Source organism: Gymnogyps californianus, chromosome 1 (genome assembly GCF_018139145.2).
Source record: "Gymnogyps californianus isolate 813 chromosome 1, ASM1813914v2, whole genome shotgun sequence".
Lineage (NCBI taxonomy): Eukaryota > Metazoa > Chordata > Aves > Accipitriformes > Cathartidae > Gymnogyps > Gymnogyps californianus.
In genome coordinates this window covers 159,333,012-159,356,525 of record NC_059471.1, presented here as the reverse complement: position 1 = coordinate 159,356,525, position 23,514 = coordinate 159,333,012, and the positions used below count along the sequence as shown (strand labels likewise).

The window sequence follows — 23,514 nt, the reverse complement described above, 5'->3', positions numbered from 1 at the left end:
ACAGCCTTCAAAGCACTAACAAATTATCCTGATTAGTTTTATCCATAAATGCATGATTCTTGTCAATAGAAGCTATGCAGAAATGAGTTTTGATATGTAAAAGAGAGTTGTTTTCACTAGGTTTTCTTACATATTTCTCCTATAAGTAGCCTGTCATTAGCAGATTAAAAAATAATTTTTGGCTGCTTCGCTACTGCATTGAAAACCTGTAGCTGTAGCTCTCAGTCATGCCTGTAGCTCAGTGCCAACTTGTTTAGATTTACTTCACCAAAGGAAAAGCAAATAGAGAAAGAAAAAAGAAATGTAAAATAAACTGAGTGTTAACAGCACCTCTGTGTTGTCTACTTTACAGGTTTTATGGTAAAAAGTATTTACTGTAATTGTTTTTTGCTGTGGTGGGTACGAAACAGCCAGAATTAAGAAAGAAACAAGCATTCCTGAGGTCACACAACAGCCTGAAAAACCATCCCACAGCAGATGCAGCAACATTTGAACAATAACTGTCTCAGAGTGCATTTGGTGATTGCTAGTAATAGTCCTTCCAGAATACAAAAACAACTCCCACCTTCTATAGACCACTGTTTCACTGGGAATTGTGCCCACTTGAGCAAGTACTGAATTTTGCACAATGTCTTAGAATATTTGAAAGTGAAGGCTCAAGCTGTTATGTTTTAGGTTGAATTTACAGATGAATTTCTATCTAATTTAGAGAATCCTCACCTATATTAGATGCTTTATCTCTTGAATACTTCTGTCACTTCATCCCCTACTTAATTACTTTCATTCTTCCTTAATTGAGTTTAGGGTAATAACTTTGATAACTCAGACACCATCTGGCATGGGAATATAGATTTCACAAGAAGAAAGCAGCAGAATTACACTTGAAGTTCAGCTATATTTTTTTCCTCTCTCTTTTTAAGAGAAATAATCAAAAACAGACATGAAAATATTGTCATTTCACAATTTTCAAAGAAACATGCACCATACCAAATCCAGTGATGTATAACTACAGAGTGTACCTTAGAATTCCTCACATATACTCATTCTGTTAAACAAAATAAATAATAACATGGTTGTAGCTGTGCGATTGAGGCTTGAAATGAGGCTTATTTTCACATGTCTTGTGTGCAGCTGATAAAAGCCAGTCAGTTAGATTAGATATACCTGGGCTGCTCGGGGCTGAGTTTGGAAGGCATGAATTGATGAAAATTCATTACATAAGCATTTTACAGTGGTTAATCCATAGAGCAGGATCAGCATCAGCCTATTATGAGGGATTACAGTCTGTACAGCCACACAGAGGATGAATATAGAATTTGCAGAAATTTCAAAATGAAGGAGGGAATTGAGGAATGCTGGGCTCTGAAATTAAGGCATTAAGGATCATCAGGACCCGATTAAGAACCAGATCCAAAATGCTTGAGCAAGAGAAGCATAAAAGGGGGGGGGGGTGGTGTCAAAAAGGGAAAAGGCACAGCTGTGAAATTAAATACATAGTAATTGATATCTAACAGATTTGGAGGTTTATATTCTTGGCAGAGTTAAACTTCTGTTTTCTAACTGCTATAGTGTGATGGAGTGGAATTGGTATCACTTTACTTTTATCTGAGTATTTTTTCCTGGGATCTGGACACCTTTTGAGTGCCCAGTATGGAGAACGAGAAAACCTTGTTATGTGTATTAGGGAGATATCAGTGAAAATAGCATGTTTTTCAGTACAAAACTTTGACTGCAGAGCCCTCTTAAGGAGAATTCCAACAAAAATAAACAAAAAAGCAATAATTCAAATGATTGATGATAAATACTTGTTAATTTTGTGTATTTATTTATCTGGTATAACACTGTTGTCTTGAAAGTTCTACTGAAGATTACCACAGGATATTTAGTGCTCCTTTAAATGCCCAACAACACTTATGATTGTCTTAGTAAGCGCTCTTCAGGCTGAATTGATGGCTGCACCATAGCCATCACAAGCTTGTCACAGGTGCTGGCCCTTCCATTTACCCACCCTAGCTGACGTGTCTGCTGTTACAGGATGTACCCGTCATAGTAAAGCACAAGTCATTTGAACAGTCATAATAAAAAACTAGCATTGCTAGTTCAAGGTGTTCAAAAGTCATAATTCACTATATCTAAAATTATAAGGTTTTAAGAGCTTTGTCTCCTGATTTTTTCATCGTGACAGGTCATGTTTTTTTCAGCTTTCTCCTGCAGAGATGAAAATGAGGTCTTACTGCAAAGGAAACAAACAAGCAAAAAGCACTGATATTTTCTCATGTAACTCCAAGATTTGACTTTCCAATAAATCTAAAATATTGCAAGACTTTAAATACAATTTTAAGAACTGGAAATACTGAACACAGACAGCAAATTCTTTGCTCGCTCTTACATCTTGCGTGCTTCTTAATGTCCCAAGTTGGAACAAGATTGAATGCCTGTCACATAATAGTAGAGTAGAATAGTCCTATGTGGTCTTCAGGCAAGTCTGGAATTTTACTTTCCCTGTTGATTGGATTCAGTCAGATTATTCAGGAAAAGAAAGACAAGCATTGTCTGACGGAATTTACAATAAATATTTGTGCTCATCAAATAAGAAACTAAATCGTTTCCATAGAAGGTGCTAGTATAAGGTGCTAGTATAAATTTTAAATACATACCTGGTGAAGTTACAGTTTCTCAAAAGAGGAAAGACTGTCTCTCAAAACATAAGAAATCACATTCAAATGTCCTGCCAAGTGGAACTTTACCATAAGGGACAAAATGTGTGTTATATACTGATAGAAATGTAGGATTTTCTTCAGAGGAGCACATGAAGTCAGAGCTGGTATAACTCAACATCTGTGCTATTTTAATAATAGTTAAGACCAGAAGAAGGCATAATTTAAAAAGTAAACTTGATAGTAATACCGCAATAAAGTATTCTTATTCTGTTGTCTGCCTCAGTTTTTCCTGGGCAGATGGTCATAATTTAGAAGGGAGAAGGCCATGTTTTCTTATTTGCTGCAAGGGTATGTATTGCAGCAGCCTGTTCTCAAGGGAAAAGAAGGGTGAAGTAAGCAATGTCCTTCTAGCATTCACTCCTCAACCTTATTCTGTGTTTGTTCTTAACAGCTGATTCCTGTGTCTAGATTTGTTCCAATTAATACGGAATATGTAACTAAAAATAATGATTAAGATCCTTCCCTTTTGCTAGAACAAGATGGGAGTAGACGGGAAGGGAAGCTAATTTTTTCTCTTGGTGGTTTGTTGGGGTTTTTTGGTTGGTTGGTTGGTTTGGTTTTTTACTGTTGTTTCTTCTTTAGCTTGACTTTTAAAGGACTTTTACAGTTGCAGCATTTTTTTATGTAGCTGATGTATTGGTTTTTTCCATGTCTGGTTGTTCTTTAGGCATAAGGTGTGTTGATTTGGGGTTTTTTAATATGAGACAATTTTGGTCAAGTCTCCATCTATTCCGCTTAGACTTTAAGATAACAAAAGATATTTCAAATTTTAGAAATGAATAAATCTATATTTACATTAACAAAGGAAGATGGATAGATATTTTAATGAAAGTCTATCAACAGAAATAAAGGGCAATTGCAAGACTGTAATTGACCACTACACACAACCCATTTGCTCCTAAACACAACACAAAAATTTTTGTAAATGCCTCCACCTTCATCTTCCCTTTACCCCAACACAAAAACTTGTCATAGACATCAATTAGTTCATAGTATACCTCACTGTAGAAAGCCTCTGGCCATCAGCCCTGATCACAGGCTACCTAACAAAAGCATCATTAAAAATGGCACACTGTAGTATTTCATTTTTACTTATTAAAGAGATCTCCCACAGTATATTCTACTTTTGAGAGAAATTCCTGGAGGTAATGAAAACTTAGGAAACAAGAGATCTACTCGAGAAAAAAAGAGAAAGTGTTTATTTAAATACACGCAGATCTCATGAATATTGAGCTCTGCTGCTCTGATTGAGTAAAGCAACTTTATTTTAGAATAGTAAGGAAGCATGTCAGTGGCACTTAACCTCAGTGTCATCTTACACAAGAACAGGCATATTCTTTAGGATCCTTATTTAGGATCCTAAACATACATTAAGATGTTTCTGTACACTGGAGCAGAAATGTGAATTAGTCTTAAAGATGTACCTGATCTATTACAAGACAAAATCTTAGTAGGCAGAATATCTAAATCTTACTGTTAATTGATGATATTTAACCTTAATAAACTTGTGGCTGCTCAAAAATGAAAATTCTCATTTGCTTGCTGCACGGGAACCTCAGCAGGTTTGTGATGGGGCACAGGGGATATGGCCCACATTCTGATCTACCACAGTACAGCACTGTTTACATTTATGGTACAATATAAAAATGACCAACAACTCCATGCTGTATGCACGCAGGATATCATGAAATATTAGACCTATGGTTGTTTTCATCAAAGTCACTGAGTTTTGGCTTTGACTTACTTGAAATAAGATTATGTTTCTGATATACTGTCTTCACTTTTGTAACAAAACAAGAATATCATAAAGAAGAGTAATTTTCTCATGTTTTATAGAAAACTTAGGTCACCAGTTGAAATGAAATCTGTATCTACCTGATACGATATATCTGATATAAAATCAATTCTGTACATACTTCTTATATCTTTGTAGAACGAGCATCTCTAATATATTAAAGCTAAATATTTTTTTTAAAGGTAAATGTTAAGTAAGTTAATGAAAGAAAGAGGTTCCAAATTACATGTCAATGGAGTCTGGTCACCAAAAATAGATTGTAGTCATGGGGTAGATATCTGGCCACAATGAAGCTAATTCTGAAACCACTGTTGATTTCCATGGGATTTCATGAGAATTAAGAGTATATTTTCTAGTTTGTTTGTTTGTTTTAATTTCATTAGTCCCTTTTGTGTATATTATGAGTTTTGGAGATTTTAAGTAGAAAAGTATTATTTTATCAAACACAGTATATTGGCCAGCTGTGGCTTTCTATTTGGAAAATGTGGGGAAATAAGAAAATGTGACAATCTATTTAAGATTGCACTGAACTGTGTGGACAACTCATTGCTGTTTAATGTAACTATAACTTTTGCGAATAATCTAACTAGTTGCCTTTAAATAATTTATGAACTGTTGTTCTAGGGGTTTTTTAAATATTATGACCTTTTTTTCTATCTACTATTTTAAAATGCTGTGTGTTTCATTTCTGATGTCATAGCCATGACATGTAACCTACCATCTGCATCACTGCCGTGATATTTTTTTCTCTGCAAAGTGTGTTAGAAATTTTGCTGTATATAGTACATGACGATCTGTTATGACATTTTTCTTCATGAGGAGGACAGGAAACTAACTCATGAGTTATTTTATCTCTTGTCATAAGTGAAGATAAATGTCATAACACTGATCAGCCTTCATGGGTTCTGAATGTGCAGTTATTTGCATTTTCCCCTCACTGTTCTTCAGGACCGCAGTGGCTGAAATGACAGGTGCAGCAAATGAAAAGTGCTGAGAATGTGTGGGGAAAATAGAAGACTCAATACTGAAAGATATTAATAACTTATGCACTGCTATGTCATCAGTAAAATAACACTGATGTTATTTCATAACATCATACTAAACTAGAAGTATAAACTTGCAATATTTCTGTCTGCATGTGTAATCTTCAGATACATTTAGAAAGAAGAGACATCATTGTTTTGAAAATTTGTTCTTTGCTACTTGCCTTTATATATATGTGCTCATATCTGTTGTTGTTGGCTAGAGCTCTATAAGATTTGAAGGTTCTTACAGATCTGGTTCCTGCTAAGGAAGAAATGGCGTGGTGCAGAATTTGGATTTTTTTATTTACTTACTTATTTATCCTTGAACAATCCTTGATGCTCAGTCAGTATTCAGACAATCTCCTTTTCCAGCAGCCTCAATCAAAATACCAGTGCATAGTTCTCTGATGGCATCTCTGTGCCAAGGGAGATTAAGGGATATAACAAGCTTTCCAGCAGGTTTCAGCAGCACCAACCAGCCTGAACTAATACTGCAGCATTTCTGTAGATGTGTTGAAAATCAACATTGTGTGTAACAGTGCTACCAGGTGACTTCTAGCAATACACATAGATTTTGCTGTAGCTAAATTTTGAACTATCACTTAAGAGCCTAAACGCTGGCTTTCAGAGGGGCTGACCACCTGTATTCCCTTAGACCTGCTTTTTTCAACCCATCTCCCATGTTTAACCAAAGCCAAACTTGGTCATCTTCTTTGCTGTCTGATAAAAAAACATTCAGGTCTGTTAATAGTAAGCCTATGATGGACTCTTAAACCGAAGTGGTATGGTAGGTACATGGGGGCAGGTAGTTGTGTTATGGATTCCATAAAGATCTTCCCAATTTTTTTCCATGTTTCCTTATCATAGGCAAATATGCCTATGAACTCCTCTGGTGTTAAGCAGATCTGGTCATGCCTTGTCTGTCATATAATTATGAAGACATGGAGAATTGCACACATAAATGTAATCTACACGTTGTGTGTGTTTATCTGTATTCTTGATACTACAGTTAACAAGGGGGGCATGGCTGTGACTGATGACCAAGAATCGCATTCAGGAAATGAAGTTCTGATCTGGAGAAAGTGAGATGAGAAAAGGCTAAACAGAGAACCACATAATGATACTCAATACTCCTTTGGAGGAGGGGGCCACATCTGGAGGTCACTAGGAAATAATGGGCTGAATCTGTCCACTGGAGTTTCTGCATGTCTTTTAAGGTGACCAGGCTGTCTTGTCAAAGAGCAGTTGTTACAAATTTTTCAGGTTGTAAGGAAGCTTAAGTAAATGAAGTTTCGAGGAATATGCAAAACTCTGTCTTATATTCTTATTAGAGATATTCTGGTTGAAATGAATAGTTGCATTTTTCCTGTTATGCAGGGTTAGGACTGTTTTTTGCTCTAGCTTGTAGATGTCAGTATGTGTAAGTGCATTTCTTCTGAAGGGTTGGCCTGATGAGGGTAAGGAAGGATATGCAAAGCAGACTCTCTTGCCCAGGTTCCCCAAATCCAAGTGCTGTACAATCAGGAAATGCATTATAGCATCCATTGTTGCTTCAGCAGGGAAAGCGTGCTTTACATATGCAAATACTACTCAGAAGTTTAACTTAATAATTATCAGCTGGAGTCTCTATTGATGAGCAGCTGAGGCTAATCATCAGCAGCAGAATCTGAATTAACTACTACTAGGCTTTGATTGAGCGTACTTGTCTCATGCTTCTGGTTACTGTGGCAATTGTAGAAACCTGTAGGTATTTTTATAATCTTTTCTAAGCTTATGGGTATTTATTTATTGTACTTTCTGTACTCTTAAAAAACACTGTAAAATGCTGTATTTGAGACTTTATCCCTTCCTATCCCTTCCACAGTGTTTTACTGAGCAGGAGCCAACGTAGAGAGTTTCAGTCTTTTACATCCCACTGCCATGAATGATAGTCACAGTACTGTGTACAGCTGCAGGGATGCATTTGGGCACATGCTTTACCTTAGAGAGCTGTAATGGCTGCTTGCTGTTGATTGTGTATTCTGCTACATGAGGGCCTCAGAAGTTACCTTAACACCAAGCTCACACCTGAACACAGAGAAATCTCTGGGCATAAGATATCCAAATGGTTAATGAAAAAAGAGATGCAGCTTCTCCATAGGAAATCTTCAGATTAACAGATCCCATTGTCTTCCCTCCCACTCCTACTGTACACCAGGGAAATTCAGCTGGCTACAAATACTTACCCTGCAGATATCATTCATATGCCTTTTCCTAAGTGTGCTTTATTATTCACATCACACTCCTACAGTCCCTCCACAGCTTCCTTTCTAATTATTCCCTGCTTGCCCATTCCTATGAATAACCAGTGGCATTCACCCACATTCTGCCATTTAAGGCAGTTAGTAGTCCATCCTACTATGAATTGGATTTGTCGTTTTCCAGGAAGTGTCACAATTTATTTAAAATCGTCCAGATTGTAACTCTGAAGATTTATAATTGAGTTGCAGAAGGTTTCAGCTTCGGGGCACAGACACCCACTAGACAGTGGTTTGTCTCTACCCCCATAGTGGAGGTGGTAGAGGGGAATGCTTCAGGGCAGAGGCAGTCAGGCTAACTCAAACCAGCTCCGCTGAGCGCTTAAACTGAGTTGGATGCTTTGTACTGCAGGAGGTGAGAAGTGTTGCGTGACCCTTTGGGTCAGCTAAGCTTTGGGAATGGTGACCTCTAAGTGAATGGTGATACTGTCTGCAACTGATCTAAAAGGGGTCATTTGTTTGTGCCCCCAAGTGACCATTGCTAATTGTGATGCAGTTGTTTATGACAAAAAGTCATTGCTAAGTGATGGCTGGTCATTGGCTCTGTAGAGAAGTGCTTCTGCCAAAAATACTATAGGCAGCACCTCTGAGCCTGGATAGGGTGGTCAAGGACAGAAGGGGTATTGACCCTCTTCTCCTGTTATGGGATTCTCTGCAGTATACTTGCAGAGCGTTGTTGTAGGAGTTTTCCCTGCAATGCCCGTTTGGTGTCTGAACATTTGAGTCTTCCGAGCTGTCACACTGGCAGTCTTTACCTGCATGCAAAGCTTATGAAGAGAAAAAGAATATCCCTCTAGCTTTGTGGAGAAAGAGCTTCCTTTTCTCCTTTCTCCCTCCGTTCCCCAACTGCTACAGAAGTGGTTTGCCAAAAAATCAGCATCTTTACAGGAATGGGGCTTGGAGAAAATAACAATTCATCAAGAGCACAGATGGCTTATTTAGAATCTAATAGGTATTAAAACATTATTTTCCCCAAGCTTTACTCCTGATATTGATAACGTGTTATCTTTGCCAAGTTCCCCTCTTGATAACATGTTATCTTTGTCAAGCCAAGTCCCTGATAAAATCTTATTTTCACTCAGTGCTTACTCTGATAAGACATTATTTTCTTACATCTCCACTCCCAATGGAAAGGGGGAAAACGTTATTTTTAGTCCTTTTCTTGGAGAGGCATATATTTTGCCAAGGCAATGCAAAGCAGGGAAAGGAAGAATGAGAAGACAACAGAAGAAAGAAAAAAAAAAGTCATTGTATTCTAGACAAGGAAATGAGGAAATCATTTTAAGACTTATGGGCTCTTGTTTTAAATTTGCTAGTAAGCTAACATTCATAACATTAGCTAATAAGCTAATATTTCATTTGAAAAAACAAACTATTAAAAAGAGCCACATCCATTTTCAGAAAAGATGTATGACATGTTTAGATTTTCTTTCCCTCTTTCTTCCTGCATTCTGTTGCTACATACTTTTTCTTTACCTAGAGTCTTTTACTGTTTAGCATCCCTATTATCCCTGTTACAGGTATCAGAATTACATTCACTCAGCCAACACATAAACAGCTCTCTGCAGCTATGCAACGTGATGCCATCGTTGACAGTACAATTACTAACTCTTTCTGAGACACAGCCCCTTCCTCGTTTTGTGTGCAGAGCAAATGCAGCAGTGTAGTGAGTGGTTCTTGGACCACTGTTTAGTTAATTAAAGAGACTGGAAGGTGTGTTATGAACAAGGCAGGGGAGCGTAGAAAGAAAAGGGACAGCTTTGTAGTTTATGAAGTCAAATCTGCCCTGGAAAATTGTTTCTATCTCTACTACTGAGTTCATTACATGATGTTTATTAAACAAAGCTATTACAAGTGACTGCTAACTATTTTTTTCCCATTTTCTGGGTTTCCAGCTTGCAGATTCTTGCATTACAGAAATGTTAAGCGTATACTGTTGCATAGGCAGGTGATGAGGTCTGTCCTCTGAACAACTGAAGTGCAGAAAAGGTGTTTATTTGTTGAAAAACTACATCAGAACCATCTCAATTGTGCATCCAAAACTGGTATTTTCTTTTGGTGTTAATGACTCCAAACTTCTCTGCCCTGCCTGTAAAGAGGGACTGATAGTACCACCTTTCCCTCAAATAACTTTGAAAAATAAGTCACTGATCCCTGTGCCGCATTCAAGTATTATAGTGATGAGCATTATAGGCCAATGAGGGAATAAATAAGGCTTTTTTCAGAGCAGGGTATGTGTGGTCACAAACTGAATGATGAGCTGAAACAAGCTACTGAACAGCTGTGATTACCATCCATCCTGTGCACACAGTGATGCCAAGGTTCTTTGGAAATAAAGTGGTGATGATGCAATTAATGATCCTGTCATCAGGCACAAGGGAATGACAGCAAAGATTGGAAAGGAGACTGTCATTCTCACATTTCCAAACTTCTGAGTGTTTGACTTTTGTGGTGGGTTGACCCTGGCTGGATGCCAGGTTCCCACCACGCAGCTCTATCACTCCCCCTCCTCAGCTGGACAGGGGAGAGAAAATACAATAAAGGCTCATGGGTCGAGATAAGGGAGATCACTCACCAATTACTGTCACGGGCAAAACAGACTCGACTCAGAAAAATTAATTTAATTTATTGTCAATCAAATCAGAGTAGGGTAATGAGAAATAAAACCAAAGCTTAAAACACCTTCCCCCCACCCCTCCCTTCTTCCCGGGCTCAGCTTTGCTCCCAATTTTCTCTACCTCCTCCCCCCAGCAGTGCAGGGGGACAGGGAATGGAGGTTATGGTCAGTTCATCACACGTTGTTTCTGCCGCTCCTTCCTCCTCACACTCTTCCCCTGCTCCAGCATGGGGTCCCTCCCACAGGAGACAGTCCTCCATGAACTTCTCCAGCACGAGTCCTTCCCACAGGCTACAGTTCCTCATGAACTGCTCCAGCATGGGTTCCTTCCATGGGGCGCAGTCCTTCAGGAGCAGACTGCTGCAGTGTGTGTCCCCCACAGGGTCACAAGTCCTGCCAGCAAACCTGCTCCAGCATGGGCTCCTCTCTCCACGGGTCCACAGGTCCTGCCAGGAGCCTGCTCCAGTGTGGGCTTCCCACGGGGTCACAGCCTCCTTTGGGTGCATCCACCTGCTCTGGCATGGGGTCCTCCATGGGCTGCAGGTGGATATCTGCTCCACCGTGGACCTCCATGGGCTGCAGGGGGACAGCCTGCCTCACCATGGTCTTCACCACAGGCTGCAGAGGAACCTCTGCTCTGGCGCCTGGAGCACCTCCTCCCCCTCGTTCTTCACTGGCTTTGGTGTCTGCAGAGTTGTTTCTCTCACATATTCTCATTCCTCTCTTCGGCTGCAATTGCTGCTGCGCAGTAACTTTTTCCTGTCTTAAATATGTTATCCCAGAGGTGCTACCACCATCGCTGATGGGCTCGGCCTTGGCCAGCAGCAGGTCCGTCTTGGAGCTGGCTGGCATTGGCTCTGTTGGACATAGGGGAAGCTTCTAGCAGCTTCTCACAGAAGGCGCCCCTGTAGCCGCCCCACCCCCCCGCTACCAAAACCTTGCCACGCAAACCCAATATACTTTGTAAACCTGACGTTCTGTGGTGTAGGTTTTTTTGTGTATGATATGTTTAATTTCCAAATCCACTGATTGTAGAGGGCTATTTTGTTTAAGGAAAGGACAGTGGGAGAGCATCTCCCTGTATATCAGCAGCAGGCCATAATGTGATGCTTTAAGTAAGGCTGGCCTGCAGTGGAATTGAATGGTTCAGGTTTGGGTTCAATAAAACATGTTAGCATGTGCTTAAGTACCATTAACAGCAGTGGAAGTGAACGCCGATTTAGCACTTAAAGAACGTGCTGAAGTGCCTAAGTGCAATTACTATTGCCTAAGTCCAAGGCTGATGGTTGATTGGCATCTCATGTGGAAACAGTCTCTTCTTACCAATAAATGTGTAATTTAGCACATATGTTGTCTGTGCCAAATCCCAAGAAGGGTGTGTGCTTAATACTGATGGGAGCAGCTTTTCTGTCAGAGCTGAGGAAACTTGTTTGGGCAGTATGGAAGGGCTTGGTTGTCATTTCTTGTGCTGTCTCTGTCTAGTGGACATCAGCCTTCAGTGTTCTTAGCGTGACGTCTTTCAATGGCACAACTTTCTACCACTGAAACTTGGAAGCATAAGCTTATAATTGCTTCATGTCACATTAGAATGAAGAAGTTCTGTGTTCACAGGTCTGGAGTGAATTGCTGTCGTGGTTGAGGCCCAGCCAGCAACAAAGCACCATGCAGCCGCTTGCTCACTCCTCCCCACTGGCGGGATGAGGAGGAGAAAATACAACGAAAGGCTCGTGAGTCGAGACAAGGACAGGGAGGGATCACTCACCACTTATGGTCACAGGCAAAACAGACTCGACTTGGGGAAAAAGAAATCAATTTAATTTGTTACCAATCAGAGTAGGATAATGAGAAATAGACCGTATCTTAAAAACACACCTTCCCCCTCCTGCCCGCGCCTTCTTCCCGGGCTCAGCTTTGCTCCTGATTCCTCTACCTTCTCCCCCTGCAGCAGTGCAGGGGGGCAGGAATGGGGGTTGTGGTCAGTTCATCACGCATTGTTTCTGCTGCTCCTCATCGGGGGGAGGACTCCTCACACTCTTCCCCTGCTCCAGCATGGGGTCCCTCCACATGCTGGTCCAGCTGGTCAGCCCTCCACAAGCTTCTCCAACGCGAGTCCTTTCCATGGGCTGCAGTCCTCCACGAAGTGCTCCAGCGTGGGCTTTCCCATGGAGTCACGGCCTTCTCCGGGCCCAGCCACCTGCTCTGGCATGGGGTCCTCCACGGGCTGCAGGGGAATCTCTGCTCCGCCATTAACCTCCGTGGGCTACAGGGGGACAGCCTGCCGTCTCACCACAGGCTGCAGGGGAATCTCTGCTCCCGTGCACCTCCTCCCTCGCCTTCTTCACTGACCTCAGTGTATGCATGGTTGTTTCTCTCACATCCCACTCCTCTCTTCACTGTAGCTCCTCTTCTTCTTTAGCAGTCTTTCCCCTTCTTAAACATGCTATAACAGAGGCACTACCGCCGTCACTGATGGGCTCGGCCTTAGCCAGAGGTGGGTCCGAGTTGGAGCCAGGGAAGCTTCTAGCAGCTTCTCACAGGAGCCACCCCTGTAGCCTCTCCCCTGCTACACAAACCCCCGCCACACAAACCCAACACAATTGCTTAGACTATATTCCACTATTAAGATGGTTATTTGGGCAAGGTTTTCGACTTCCAGATGAGATCACACTGCAGTGATTCACAGAAAGGCATTGGAGAAAAAAATGCCGGTGAGTGTGAGAATAGGCACCTTGGGATGCCTTAGCACCTACTTGTGGAGGCATATATCTTAAAGCACCAAACTGTTAACAAACAGGACTTCATTCATAGCTGCCCATATAACCAATACCTTCCAGAGCATCCAGCTGAGCAGAAGTGCATAGAGTACTGAGGTGTTAGATGATTAAAGCTGAGCTAGAGCTCCAAAAGAAAAGGGGTAGTTTATCTGCTTACACAGAGCTTTTAAGTCTCCATAGTCCTGACTGCAGTCTTCTTATTTTCCTTTTCTCTTAGGGTCCATGGAGTTCTCTACAATGGTCTTTATGGGGAAAAAAATAATTGTGGAATGAACTTCCAATGATTTTGCTTGTCGCCTTAACGGGGAAATTCATGAGGGTGGTTGCCTGCTATCCCAGTTCTTTCTACGGAATGTTGTCTTTTGGTTAGAATTGTTATACTGCTAGTCCTCATAGGGTACGCTGATAATGTGACATTTCAAATGTGAACGAATGTGAAATGGAGGAGTGGTGTTTTCTTGTATCTGTATTCAGACAGACTGAAACATTATCTGTGAGCAGCATAACTTCCTCTTATCTCAGAGGCAGCCTAGAGTTCACTGTCATCAGTTAATTCATTATAAAGGCATTACACGCTATTAGGCAGGGGAGGAATAATAGCTAAAACACATAGAAACCTCTAGACCTTGTAAAGATGCCAAAAACCAAGTAGTTTGCACTTAAGATAGCAAAAGAAATGTAAAAAATTAAGGAAAAAAATACCACAACATGCTACATAAATTTGCCTGACTCAGTTCCTAACAAAATTTTAAGCATTTGAGTTCAGATCAGAGTCATCTGAGAAACTCAGGATCCCAGCTTGTGCACTTGTCTTCTCCTCTGAATCAGGGTGAATTTTCTTTCCTAAAGACAATGGGAAACTGCTTCTTTCTCCCTTATCCAGCCCTGCAGTTAACCTTTGGCTAAACTTTGTTTTCTCTGTGGCTCTTTCCCCAGCAAGCTTCCAACACCGCTGGGTCCTTTTCAGGACTATCACCTCTCCAAGTCTGATAACTACAAAACTAGGAACTTGGGGTTAATGTTTATACTTTAGGTTTTGTATCTAAGAAAATTCCAGTGCTTCAGTCCCTCTCCTTTCAAATAAACTATACTGGATTGCTTTCTATAGGCTTTATTTCTTCCAGGGTCTTAAGGTGCTGCTCTGCTTAAGTAACGTTTAATGAAATCTCTTGCCTTAAATACAGGTGACTCCACATATGCAGAAGCATTCAATAATCCATAGAATTCATAACTTGCATATTGTCAAGTTTTCTGAATTCTTGGACCTACTGTGATGATAAGTCATTGTCTGCTGTCAACCATGAAATAATTATTCAGGTTTGTGTTTGGGTTTTGTTTTGTGAACAGTGGAATTTTGTAGGTCATTTTTATTTCTTTGGCACAGTTGTATTAGCACAGAAAGTCTGAAGTAAAAGGCTTGACACAGATACAAAAAAAAATATTAAATCTGAGACTGCCAAGGCCCAAAAACAGAGCAATAAACCCAAATGAAGAATAAAAAATAATAGCTTTATTATTATTTATTGCACCATTCAAAAGTGTACTACTTGCTTCAGAGCACAGCAATGTTCCTTGTGGTGTTCCCTGGGAGATCTTTTGTCCCAAAGTCACACAGACCTCGTTATGTGTAATGTTATTTTATTTTAATTTAGACTAGATAAAAAGCGCCTAGACATCAGCTCAGAGCACTCTGCCAGTTACTTAAAACTATAAAACTCAAGTGCAGTGCAATCAGTTTAACTCTTCTACCAAGCAGCACACACAGTCAATCAAATATTAGTGGTCCCTTACATTAGTCCACTTACTCCTTCTTCAAAGATGAGGTGAAAGACACAGTCCTTCCATTCCCTTGAAAACTGATAGGAAGCAGATCAGGGTAGCATGTGTTGGTGTTTACCTACTGGGCAGTAGCTCCCAAGAGGCATTTTGCCATGTCTGTATGTTCACGGAAGTAAAAATATCTTCGTATATCCAGTCTGGTAATAGGACTAAATCAAATAGTACCTTGCCACCAGCCTTGCCAACCTCAGATGTGCAAAAATTATGAGCTAGACCATCTCAACATTTATGACAAAAATTATTTGATTTCTCAGTCTTAAGATCAAACTCAGGTCATTTTTTATTTTATACTTTTATTTCAAATGGGTTCTGGAATTGTCGCATTATCATTTGCAGCAGGGAGTTGGGGTGCTACGAATATACCAAATACATCAAGATACACCTGAGAATAATCAGCAGTGTTAGTAACAAAACAGGACTTGTCCAGCTGTACAAACCCTGAGGAGATCATCCCAGAAAATGTCTTGGATTTAGCACTTCGTAGCAAAACATGGATAATTTCTATAGTAAATCAATACATTTCAACTAGTTACATATATTTCAGATCAAGAAGCTAGCTGGTTGTATAATTCCTGACGTGATTTCCTTTCTGCCTTTTACATACCAGCAGAAATATGTACTACTGAGAAGACAGTAGTGGAGTTTACTGGCATTTAAAGCTAAGGCTGCATAAACACTGAACTGGTCTCATTAGTTGCTGCAACTTCTAGTCTGAGGCAGTGAGGTGATACATTCTTTCAGTCCCTTTCTCAGACTCAATTTCTTCTAAATATGTGTTCCTTCTAAATATTGTATAGAAACAGTTCAGCTGTTCTCATGAATATAGCTGCAATTGTTCAGATGTACAAAATGGTATCTTTTTTGTTAATTTTTAATTTTGGCAAAGCAACATTTATGACCTATTGATTTATGTCTGTAGAATAGCTAAAGAGAGGTCTACATTTTTTCCATATTTTGAGATTTTGATTAATGTTGTTCTGAGATTTACGTCCATACCTTGCTACCTTTTCTGGTAATTATTTGAGAAGGTAGCAGAATCCAATGACAAGCATAGGAAGAGGTAAGTAACATCTGTGTCATACTGGATATTCACCAAGTAGGGAGTTATGATTGCTAGTGAAGTCTTTGGCTAGATTTGCATTGTAATTGTATGTCTGATGATAACACAGGTTGGTGGTTGTGTGGGTGAGTAGGGGTGCTGTTTTTCTTTTTATCTGAGAGTGTCTACACAATACACTTTTGCTGCCCAGTAATAGGAATGCAATATAATCACATCCAAATGAGTTTTAGTCTTCCTAGCTTGGGTATCAGCAGCTGAGAAATAACACAATTTCAGTTCCGTACCTTCCAAGCTGGATGGAGAAAGATAACTCAGTATTTTATTGCACTTCTAATAGTAGCATGGCTCTGTCCTTAATGTTGACATTTCCCTATTGTTGCATCCATGATTTTCAGGCTTTTCAAATCTGTCATTTAATTTTTAATAACTATTTGCTTGAGCATTCAAATTCCAAGATACTAGTGGCCAAACTTCAGAATCTGTTGTGAGACATTTTTCAAGCTCAGACTTATCCATAAGCTTTGCTAATGGTAAAAATAATAAATTAGAAAAAATTTTGCAGGAGAAAGTCTGCAAGCAAATGCAAGATATTCTATCCAAATGGCGTATTAAAACCAGGATAGCTAATTACATAGATAATGGGAAGTGTGTACACCTGTATAACTCAACAATGGAAATTAGAATTGAGGTTTTGATTTCTATAGCTGTTTTTTCATGAACTCAGTTTAGAGGACTGCTCACTATTCGTGTAAACAAGAAACAATGGAAGAGAACAAGCAACGAGCAGGCCTTTATAGCAGGGAGATAGTTTTGAGTCAGAGGGTGAGAAATGTACTTGTTAAGGAGAACTGCTAAACAATAACTGCATGATTTCCATTTTCTAAATTATTGAAGCTGGTGTTTGTTTGATAAAGCCAAAGGGACTCTCTGCATTGGAAAAATTATTAAATAGCAAGCTTTTTTTTTAATACATGCAGGTAGAAAGTTATTTCAGTGAAATACCTTAGTATAAGATTCGTATCTTCACTGTAGAGGAATGTCTTGCTAATTATGACACTGTGGATAACTCCACTGTCTTTTGCTTTGTTTCAGTTTTATTTCAATTGAAGATTTTTGAATGGTAGTTTAGTTTGAGTTGTTTTTTACCACCTTGCAAGCATTTGTACTCTGTGTGTATATATTAAAGTTATGTGAAAATGTGTCTCCTTTGAAAATACATCAGCTACATCCCTATTTGCTCCCTTAAAATTTGGTAGCAATAATGTACTGGGAAGTGATGGTAGAATGTGTTGCAATTGTTGTCTTTGGTTATGGACCTTGGTTTCAGGTTAATTTATCTTTTTTATACTTTATATCTAGCTTATTTTTTAATGCTGTTTTGAAAAAATAAGATACCTTTTGAAAATGTGGAAGTGAAGTGTTTCATATTTCTGGAATGTAACTTTTCAGTTAAAGGTGTTGAATTGAACTATTTTGCCTTTTTCAAAATTCCCTTGTTGTCTTTTTTAGCCAAAAATACTTACCAGAATTTGACCCACATGTGTATTGAATGTTTCTGTCCTTCTGAACCTCTTACTTCTCAGCAAGCACATAATACTGCGTTGCTGAATAAAAACTGTCTGCTCCTCACATGTGAATCAGCTGGGGCTACTGGTTGGCATAAAATGGTAACCAAAATGCTGTAGCTTGACTGGAGGAAATGGGGAATAGGAAAATCATTTTGGCTTGCATACATTTCTGAAATATATTTAACTATATATTAATTGTCTTTGAATTAAATCCTGCTGTTCTTGACTGTCTTCCCAGACTAGAGACTGGCAGGCAGCCCTACCCAGAACAAAGGATAGACATGCTTATCTTTTAGTGTGGTTTTAAAATTGGTAGGAGCTGTAGCTCATAGAACTTCAGCATTTGTCCAAGTTTACCATGCACTTAAGCATTGCCTTGAAGTGCAAAGTCTGTGTAAAACATGGCTGTATTTGAAACACATCCCTGCGCCACGATGCTGACATTAAAGGAAAACGCAACTTCAAGTATATTCTGACAGAAGTGTTTTGTTTCCTTCTCTTGCAGATGGGAAGCCAGTGTCACTGTCTCCACTTGAATCCCAGCCCCACAGTCCTCGGTACACGGCATCGAGCCAGCGGGAGCGCGAGAGCTTGGAAGTCCGCATGCGGGAGGTGGAGGAGGAGAACCGTGTGCTTCGCAAGCAGCTCAGCCTGGCACAGAGTCGCAGCCCCTCGCACCACCGTGGCAATCACTCCAAAACCTACTCCATGGAAGAGGGGACAGGCGACAGCGAGACCCTGCGGGCTGGCATTGTGGCAGGGAACAGCTCCGAGTGTGGGCAGCAACCAGCAGTGGAAAAATGTGAGGTAAATAAACAAAGGAACCTGCCAGAAACAAAGCTTGATATATTTGATCCTTTAAGGACATTGCAGATCACTATCTCCTTCCCCCTGAAACTTTCTGCTCAGAAACCAGCCTCTTAAAGGACTACTGGGTGCAACTTTTTAGATAATTTTTAATTATTCTTTTTTTTAAAACTTTTAATCATCTGAATATCTTTTGAGTTATTATTTGATCAGAGTTCTTTGTCTTTTTCATTCTTGTGTCCCCAAACCTGGTGTAAAGATCAAAGCCTTGTTCCAAGCTGACTTCAATACAGATGTGCTGATACAGACCTGTGGCAAACTGACCCTGCGTGTTTCTAAATTAAATGAAAGCGCCACAGTGCTTTGAAAAGCCTTATTCCTTTGTTTGCGCATCTGTACTAGAATGGTTCAGCATTCACCATTAATTAAATTGTGGCTTATGGAGCCAGCCTGTGCTTTTGAGTCACTTTCAGGAGTGTTATCTATCTGGATGCTACTGTGGAACCACCTGCTTTGTGTGAGCTGTGCACAAGAGGTGTGGTTAGCTGCAGGGAACAGATCTGTTTCTAAGAAAGTTTTGGGGGGTTGTTTTGGTTTGATTTTCCCCATTTTATGCCAGTAGTTTTGTGGATGTCGTGCAGCTATTTAGTTGTCAGATATCTGAATGATGACAGTTCCGAATATGGATAGATCCAAACCAGAAAGTCTTACTTAAAGGCCTTGTGCCAGTCCCAGCTGGTGAAGATATCAAAAATAACTTCCTCTATTTATTTCTACAAACAGGGTAGTACCATATCACCTTTTATCTTGCTTTCTGCCACTGGGAAGATAAAAGTTGAAAGAAAATAAGTGGGAGAGAAAAAGAAGTCCTAATTATCTCTTCAGATAAAGGCTCTTTAATGGGCAAATATCAAATATCACTTAAAAATGAATTATTGCTTCTCAGTTGGATATCTTTGTCTATCAGTGTGGAAAAAAGGAACCACGTTAAGGAATTATGTTAAGGAGAGGGAAAAGGAGGAGTCTGTTTTTCATTTTCCCTCCTCCTGATAATGAGGGTCTGATTTTCCTCCCTGTGAGCATTTTGGCATTTCTTTTAATAAGGGAAGGTTCAGGCCATCAATAAACAAACCTCACTTCGCCCTTATTATCATGCCAAGGAGTGATGAGCTGAATCTCAGTTCTTGGTTGTTCAATGTACCAACCAATTTGGGACACAAAAATAGCAGCTTAAAGGAAGAATAGTTTAAGTGGCCTTTCAGTTTATAATGTGTTTTGCCAATAAATTTACTTGCTCAGTGGGATTTAGCATTGTGCTGTAGGCAATGGTTACATAAAATACGAAACCTCACTCTATTTGCCACCGCCTATCTCACCGCACACTATTTTGATAACGAAATAGTTTTTTCTTCTTTTTCTTAAGGAATTCACTCAGTAATTCAGTAACAGCAATGGAAGTTAAAATTAAACTTCCTTATTATCAGATTTGCCAGGGGTCTCATCATTTATCCTATTACTGTAGATTCTGATTCTGTGTTTGTGTGAGTGGTATCTTGACTCCTTTCACCCTCTGTTTTCAGTATTTCAGAGGTGTAAACTAAATCTTTTTTAGCCTCTGGCCCTGGAATATATCACAGCAAGAGTCAACAACTTGGGTAGAAAAAGACAAGGGTCCTTAGAAGAAGACTGGGGCTCTGGGGGAGACGAAGAGAGCTAGGAATAGGTTGTTTATTTCATTGAGTCAGTTCTTTGAGATTTACTGAAGGTAACATTTCAGAATCTAAGTTGGGATGGTTTTTAGTGATGATTAAAACATTTGAAAATGCAGTTACAATGAATTAACATTAAATCTCTGATAAAGCATAATCTGTGTGATAATAATTGTGATCCATATCAAACAGTGGTGGGTTTGTTACATTCCAGCCACTGCTTCCTACTCTGTTGCATCGCAGGAGAGTTCTTCTGACATTACAAAATGGACCAGCATTATATTGCAAGAAAAAATCAGAGTTCCAACTAAGGGCCTTCTCCCTGGAGGGAGCAGATCCCTGTCATGCCTTCCCAGTAGGAGGCAATTTTAACACAAACCTTGGAAATATAAGTAAGAGTAGTCCTTACACAGATGTAGGCACAAATAACAGGCTTCAGAAGGAGAGCATAATGCTGATGGAAGCTAACAGAATTACAGGACTCTTTCTTACGATGTTATCCCAGTATCTTTCCAGCTTGTGCCTCCATAAACTGGGCATTTAGTTTGAATTAAGTGTGCATTTATAAATATTTTTAAAAGAGATTATGTATTAGAAAATGGTTAATTAACAGTATAGCATTTAGTAGGTTAGCAGAATACTTAACATTTGAAGCATTTTTACAGGCATATTCGTATTGTTACTATTCTCAACAGTGTTGCTCGATAGGGTTAAGTGTGTACTGCTCCAGAGCCACAAAGAACAGGCCCCCACCAACTTAAGTACTGTAACACAGGAAAAGCAGATGTTACCTGCCTCTGGGAACCATTTGTAGCATATTTACATTTTTGTAACATGCTTTTAATATCTCTTAATCACATTCAACAATTATTTATGAAGGATTAAGTAACTGCAATGGAAGGCCTGGCTAGTACTACTGGAAAATTATTGAAGTATGAAATGCTTTACCAAAGATTATTTTTAGCTATAAGAACTAATTAGAGTTTGTTAAGCTCATTATTTCACCATTCAAAAAAGTAGCCTGAGGAGGAAAAAAAATAACATCTATTTATCTAGGCACCTTATGCTCCTCATCAGCATGGGATCTAAGGCCCAGTTCTTCATGTGGTTTTGGATATTTTCTTCCCATTAATATTACCCCAGAATGGACTTATATGAAATACTGCTTTCAGAAACAGTCTTTCGTGGTCTGTAGTGGCTAAACTAATAGTTTCTAAACTATGTTAGCATGCACCTTGGTATTATTTAAACTCTCTTTCCTAGAGAAGCTTAACTTCCTTAAAGGCCTTGAAGTACCTGGGCCTGAGTGCTCCCTAAACTATTTAAAATCAAAAATAGTTCTCTCTGTATCCCTGATCCCCAACCTGTAGGAAGAACAGCGTGATTAACTTCCACAGTGTGAATTGATTACCAATTCCTATCTATATGTATAAACAGAGGAAGAATTCATTGAGTCTGGAAAGCAAGATGTATCGTCATTTAATCTGTTGCTTCAATGAGTTCCATTGTCTGAAAGCAGCTCCAGTGAATGGCCTGTGTCCAGACTTCTTGCAACATCTACTAGTGATGAACATGTGTATCATTCAATTTAAAAAGAGTATTGTAGGGAGGATGGACACTTTCAAGGAGCTCAGTTTAGTCCCGCAGTGATTTCTGAATATCCAGGCTAGAGTTTGACAACTAGAATTATCATGGACTGTAAACAATGAGGAACAAGTGTAGCATGCGGAGCCTTGGTGTGAATGTTTGGAGGGACATGTTGAACCAAGCAGACAGGCTGCTGCATGTTGTGGACGTTGGAGCATTCTTTGCTTATGTGGCTTCACTCCTACATGTTAGCCGCAGTCATTGAGTCCGGAGGTTGTGTGAATCACAGTGGCCAGTTCTGGTGGGATGGGGATACAGTCTTGTAGCCATCTGCAGATGGAAAATGAGGAGTTTGAGAGAGCGGTGATGCTGCTGACCAATTTCATAATCTGGGAGCTGATGCTTACGGTAGTATGGTCAGGAGGATGCAAGTTCTTTGAAGTGCTTCTTTCTTCCAGCCACTGTTGCCCTATCTTGCCAGGATTTGGCTGCAGCCAGCTGCTCTCTATCCAAACACGTATTTGGAACAAGCATGGAGAAAACTGGAAATAAAACTTTTTTCATTAGGATGCAAACATCTGCAGGCAGTTCAAGTTGATGACCTCATGTTGACTTATCTGTTTTCCCACTGACTTTGTTTAACAGTTAAACGATGAGGGAGGCGAAAGTGAATCAAGAAAGGAGAACAGACTGAGTCTTGCAGCATGCTGCAGGCAAAAACTTTGGAAAAAAAGGACTAGGTTTCTGTTCTCTTTGAGGATTATTGCTCTTTCCTGTAGCTGATCACAGGCAGGAATGGAAGTGATACGTAGTATCAAACACCGCAGAGAGACTAAGCAGAAGGTATATGGATGCCTGTGTCTCTGAACTGGAGAAGGACATGCAGAAGAGCAGCAAGTGCTGTCTTCTCACTGGGCCCTGGCTCAAACAGCATGCAAGACAACAGCACCTGCTAGAACACAACGAGGAAAGCATGCTTTTAATTTTGAAACAAACTGATTTAGGAAAAGGAGAACAGATGTGGGCAAGTCCTTGACAGAATAAACTCTGATTTTGAGAGGAGTTGTAAGGTGGAGAGAGAGGCTGTGAGGAGAGCTTTTTTGGCAAGTAGAGGTAATATAAAATGATGTTGACAGTGATATGACAGTGCTATTTTGTCAAAACCCATAAAATGTTTGTTTCTGGTCTAGTGTCTTCAGGTGAAGTGTTTAGAGCAGGCATGAAACTATTCTCAGTTAATTTGATTTTAATTGGCATTGTAGGGAAGGAGCTTAGGTCTTCCAAAAGCCTGAGAAAGACCAGGTGGCAACCAGAGAGGAGGCAGTGCATGCAGTGTCAGGAATCTGTGCACCCACAGGAACTCATGCCCATAAGTATGGTACAAAGCACTGCTTGCAATAAAAGTCATTTTTTTTAGGGAGCCTCTGTTCTCCCCTATTGTTATCACAAGAGAGAAACACAATCAATTTTTGCAAAGTGCTGAGCATGCTCAGCTCCCATTGTCTTTAACATAAAGTGCTGAATACCTCACAGAGCTGTTGCCAAAATGTACTGCAATATCTTTTCTTTCTCACACCTGTCTGCACAGACAGTTGCCTTATTAATTCCTCTTAAAACCTCAGATCTTCAATGTGCCTCACCTTGTGAGGCACACTAGGGCTGGAGGCAGCTGCAATGTTCATGTGGGGGGTGCACAATGGCACAGCCACTTGGCAA

At 39.9% G+C, this 23,514-nt stretch overlaps 1 protein-coding gene across 1 annotated transcript in view; it reads left to right on the top strand.

The window, feature by feature from the left end:
- LARGE1 (LARGE xylosyl- and glucuronyltransferase 1) overlaps nucleotides 1–23,514 on the top strand; it is a 293,924-nt gene that overhangs the window by 124,141 nt on the left and 146,269 nt on the right. The window contains exon 4 of the mRNA XM_050915399.1: nucleotides 18,201–18,502. Coding sequence (XP_050771356.1) covers nucleotides 18,201–18,502 — 302 coding nt within the window. The remainder of the gene's footprint in view (nucleotides 1–18,200; nucleotides 18,503–23,514) is intronic.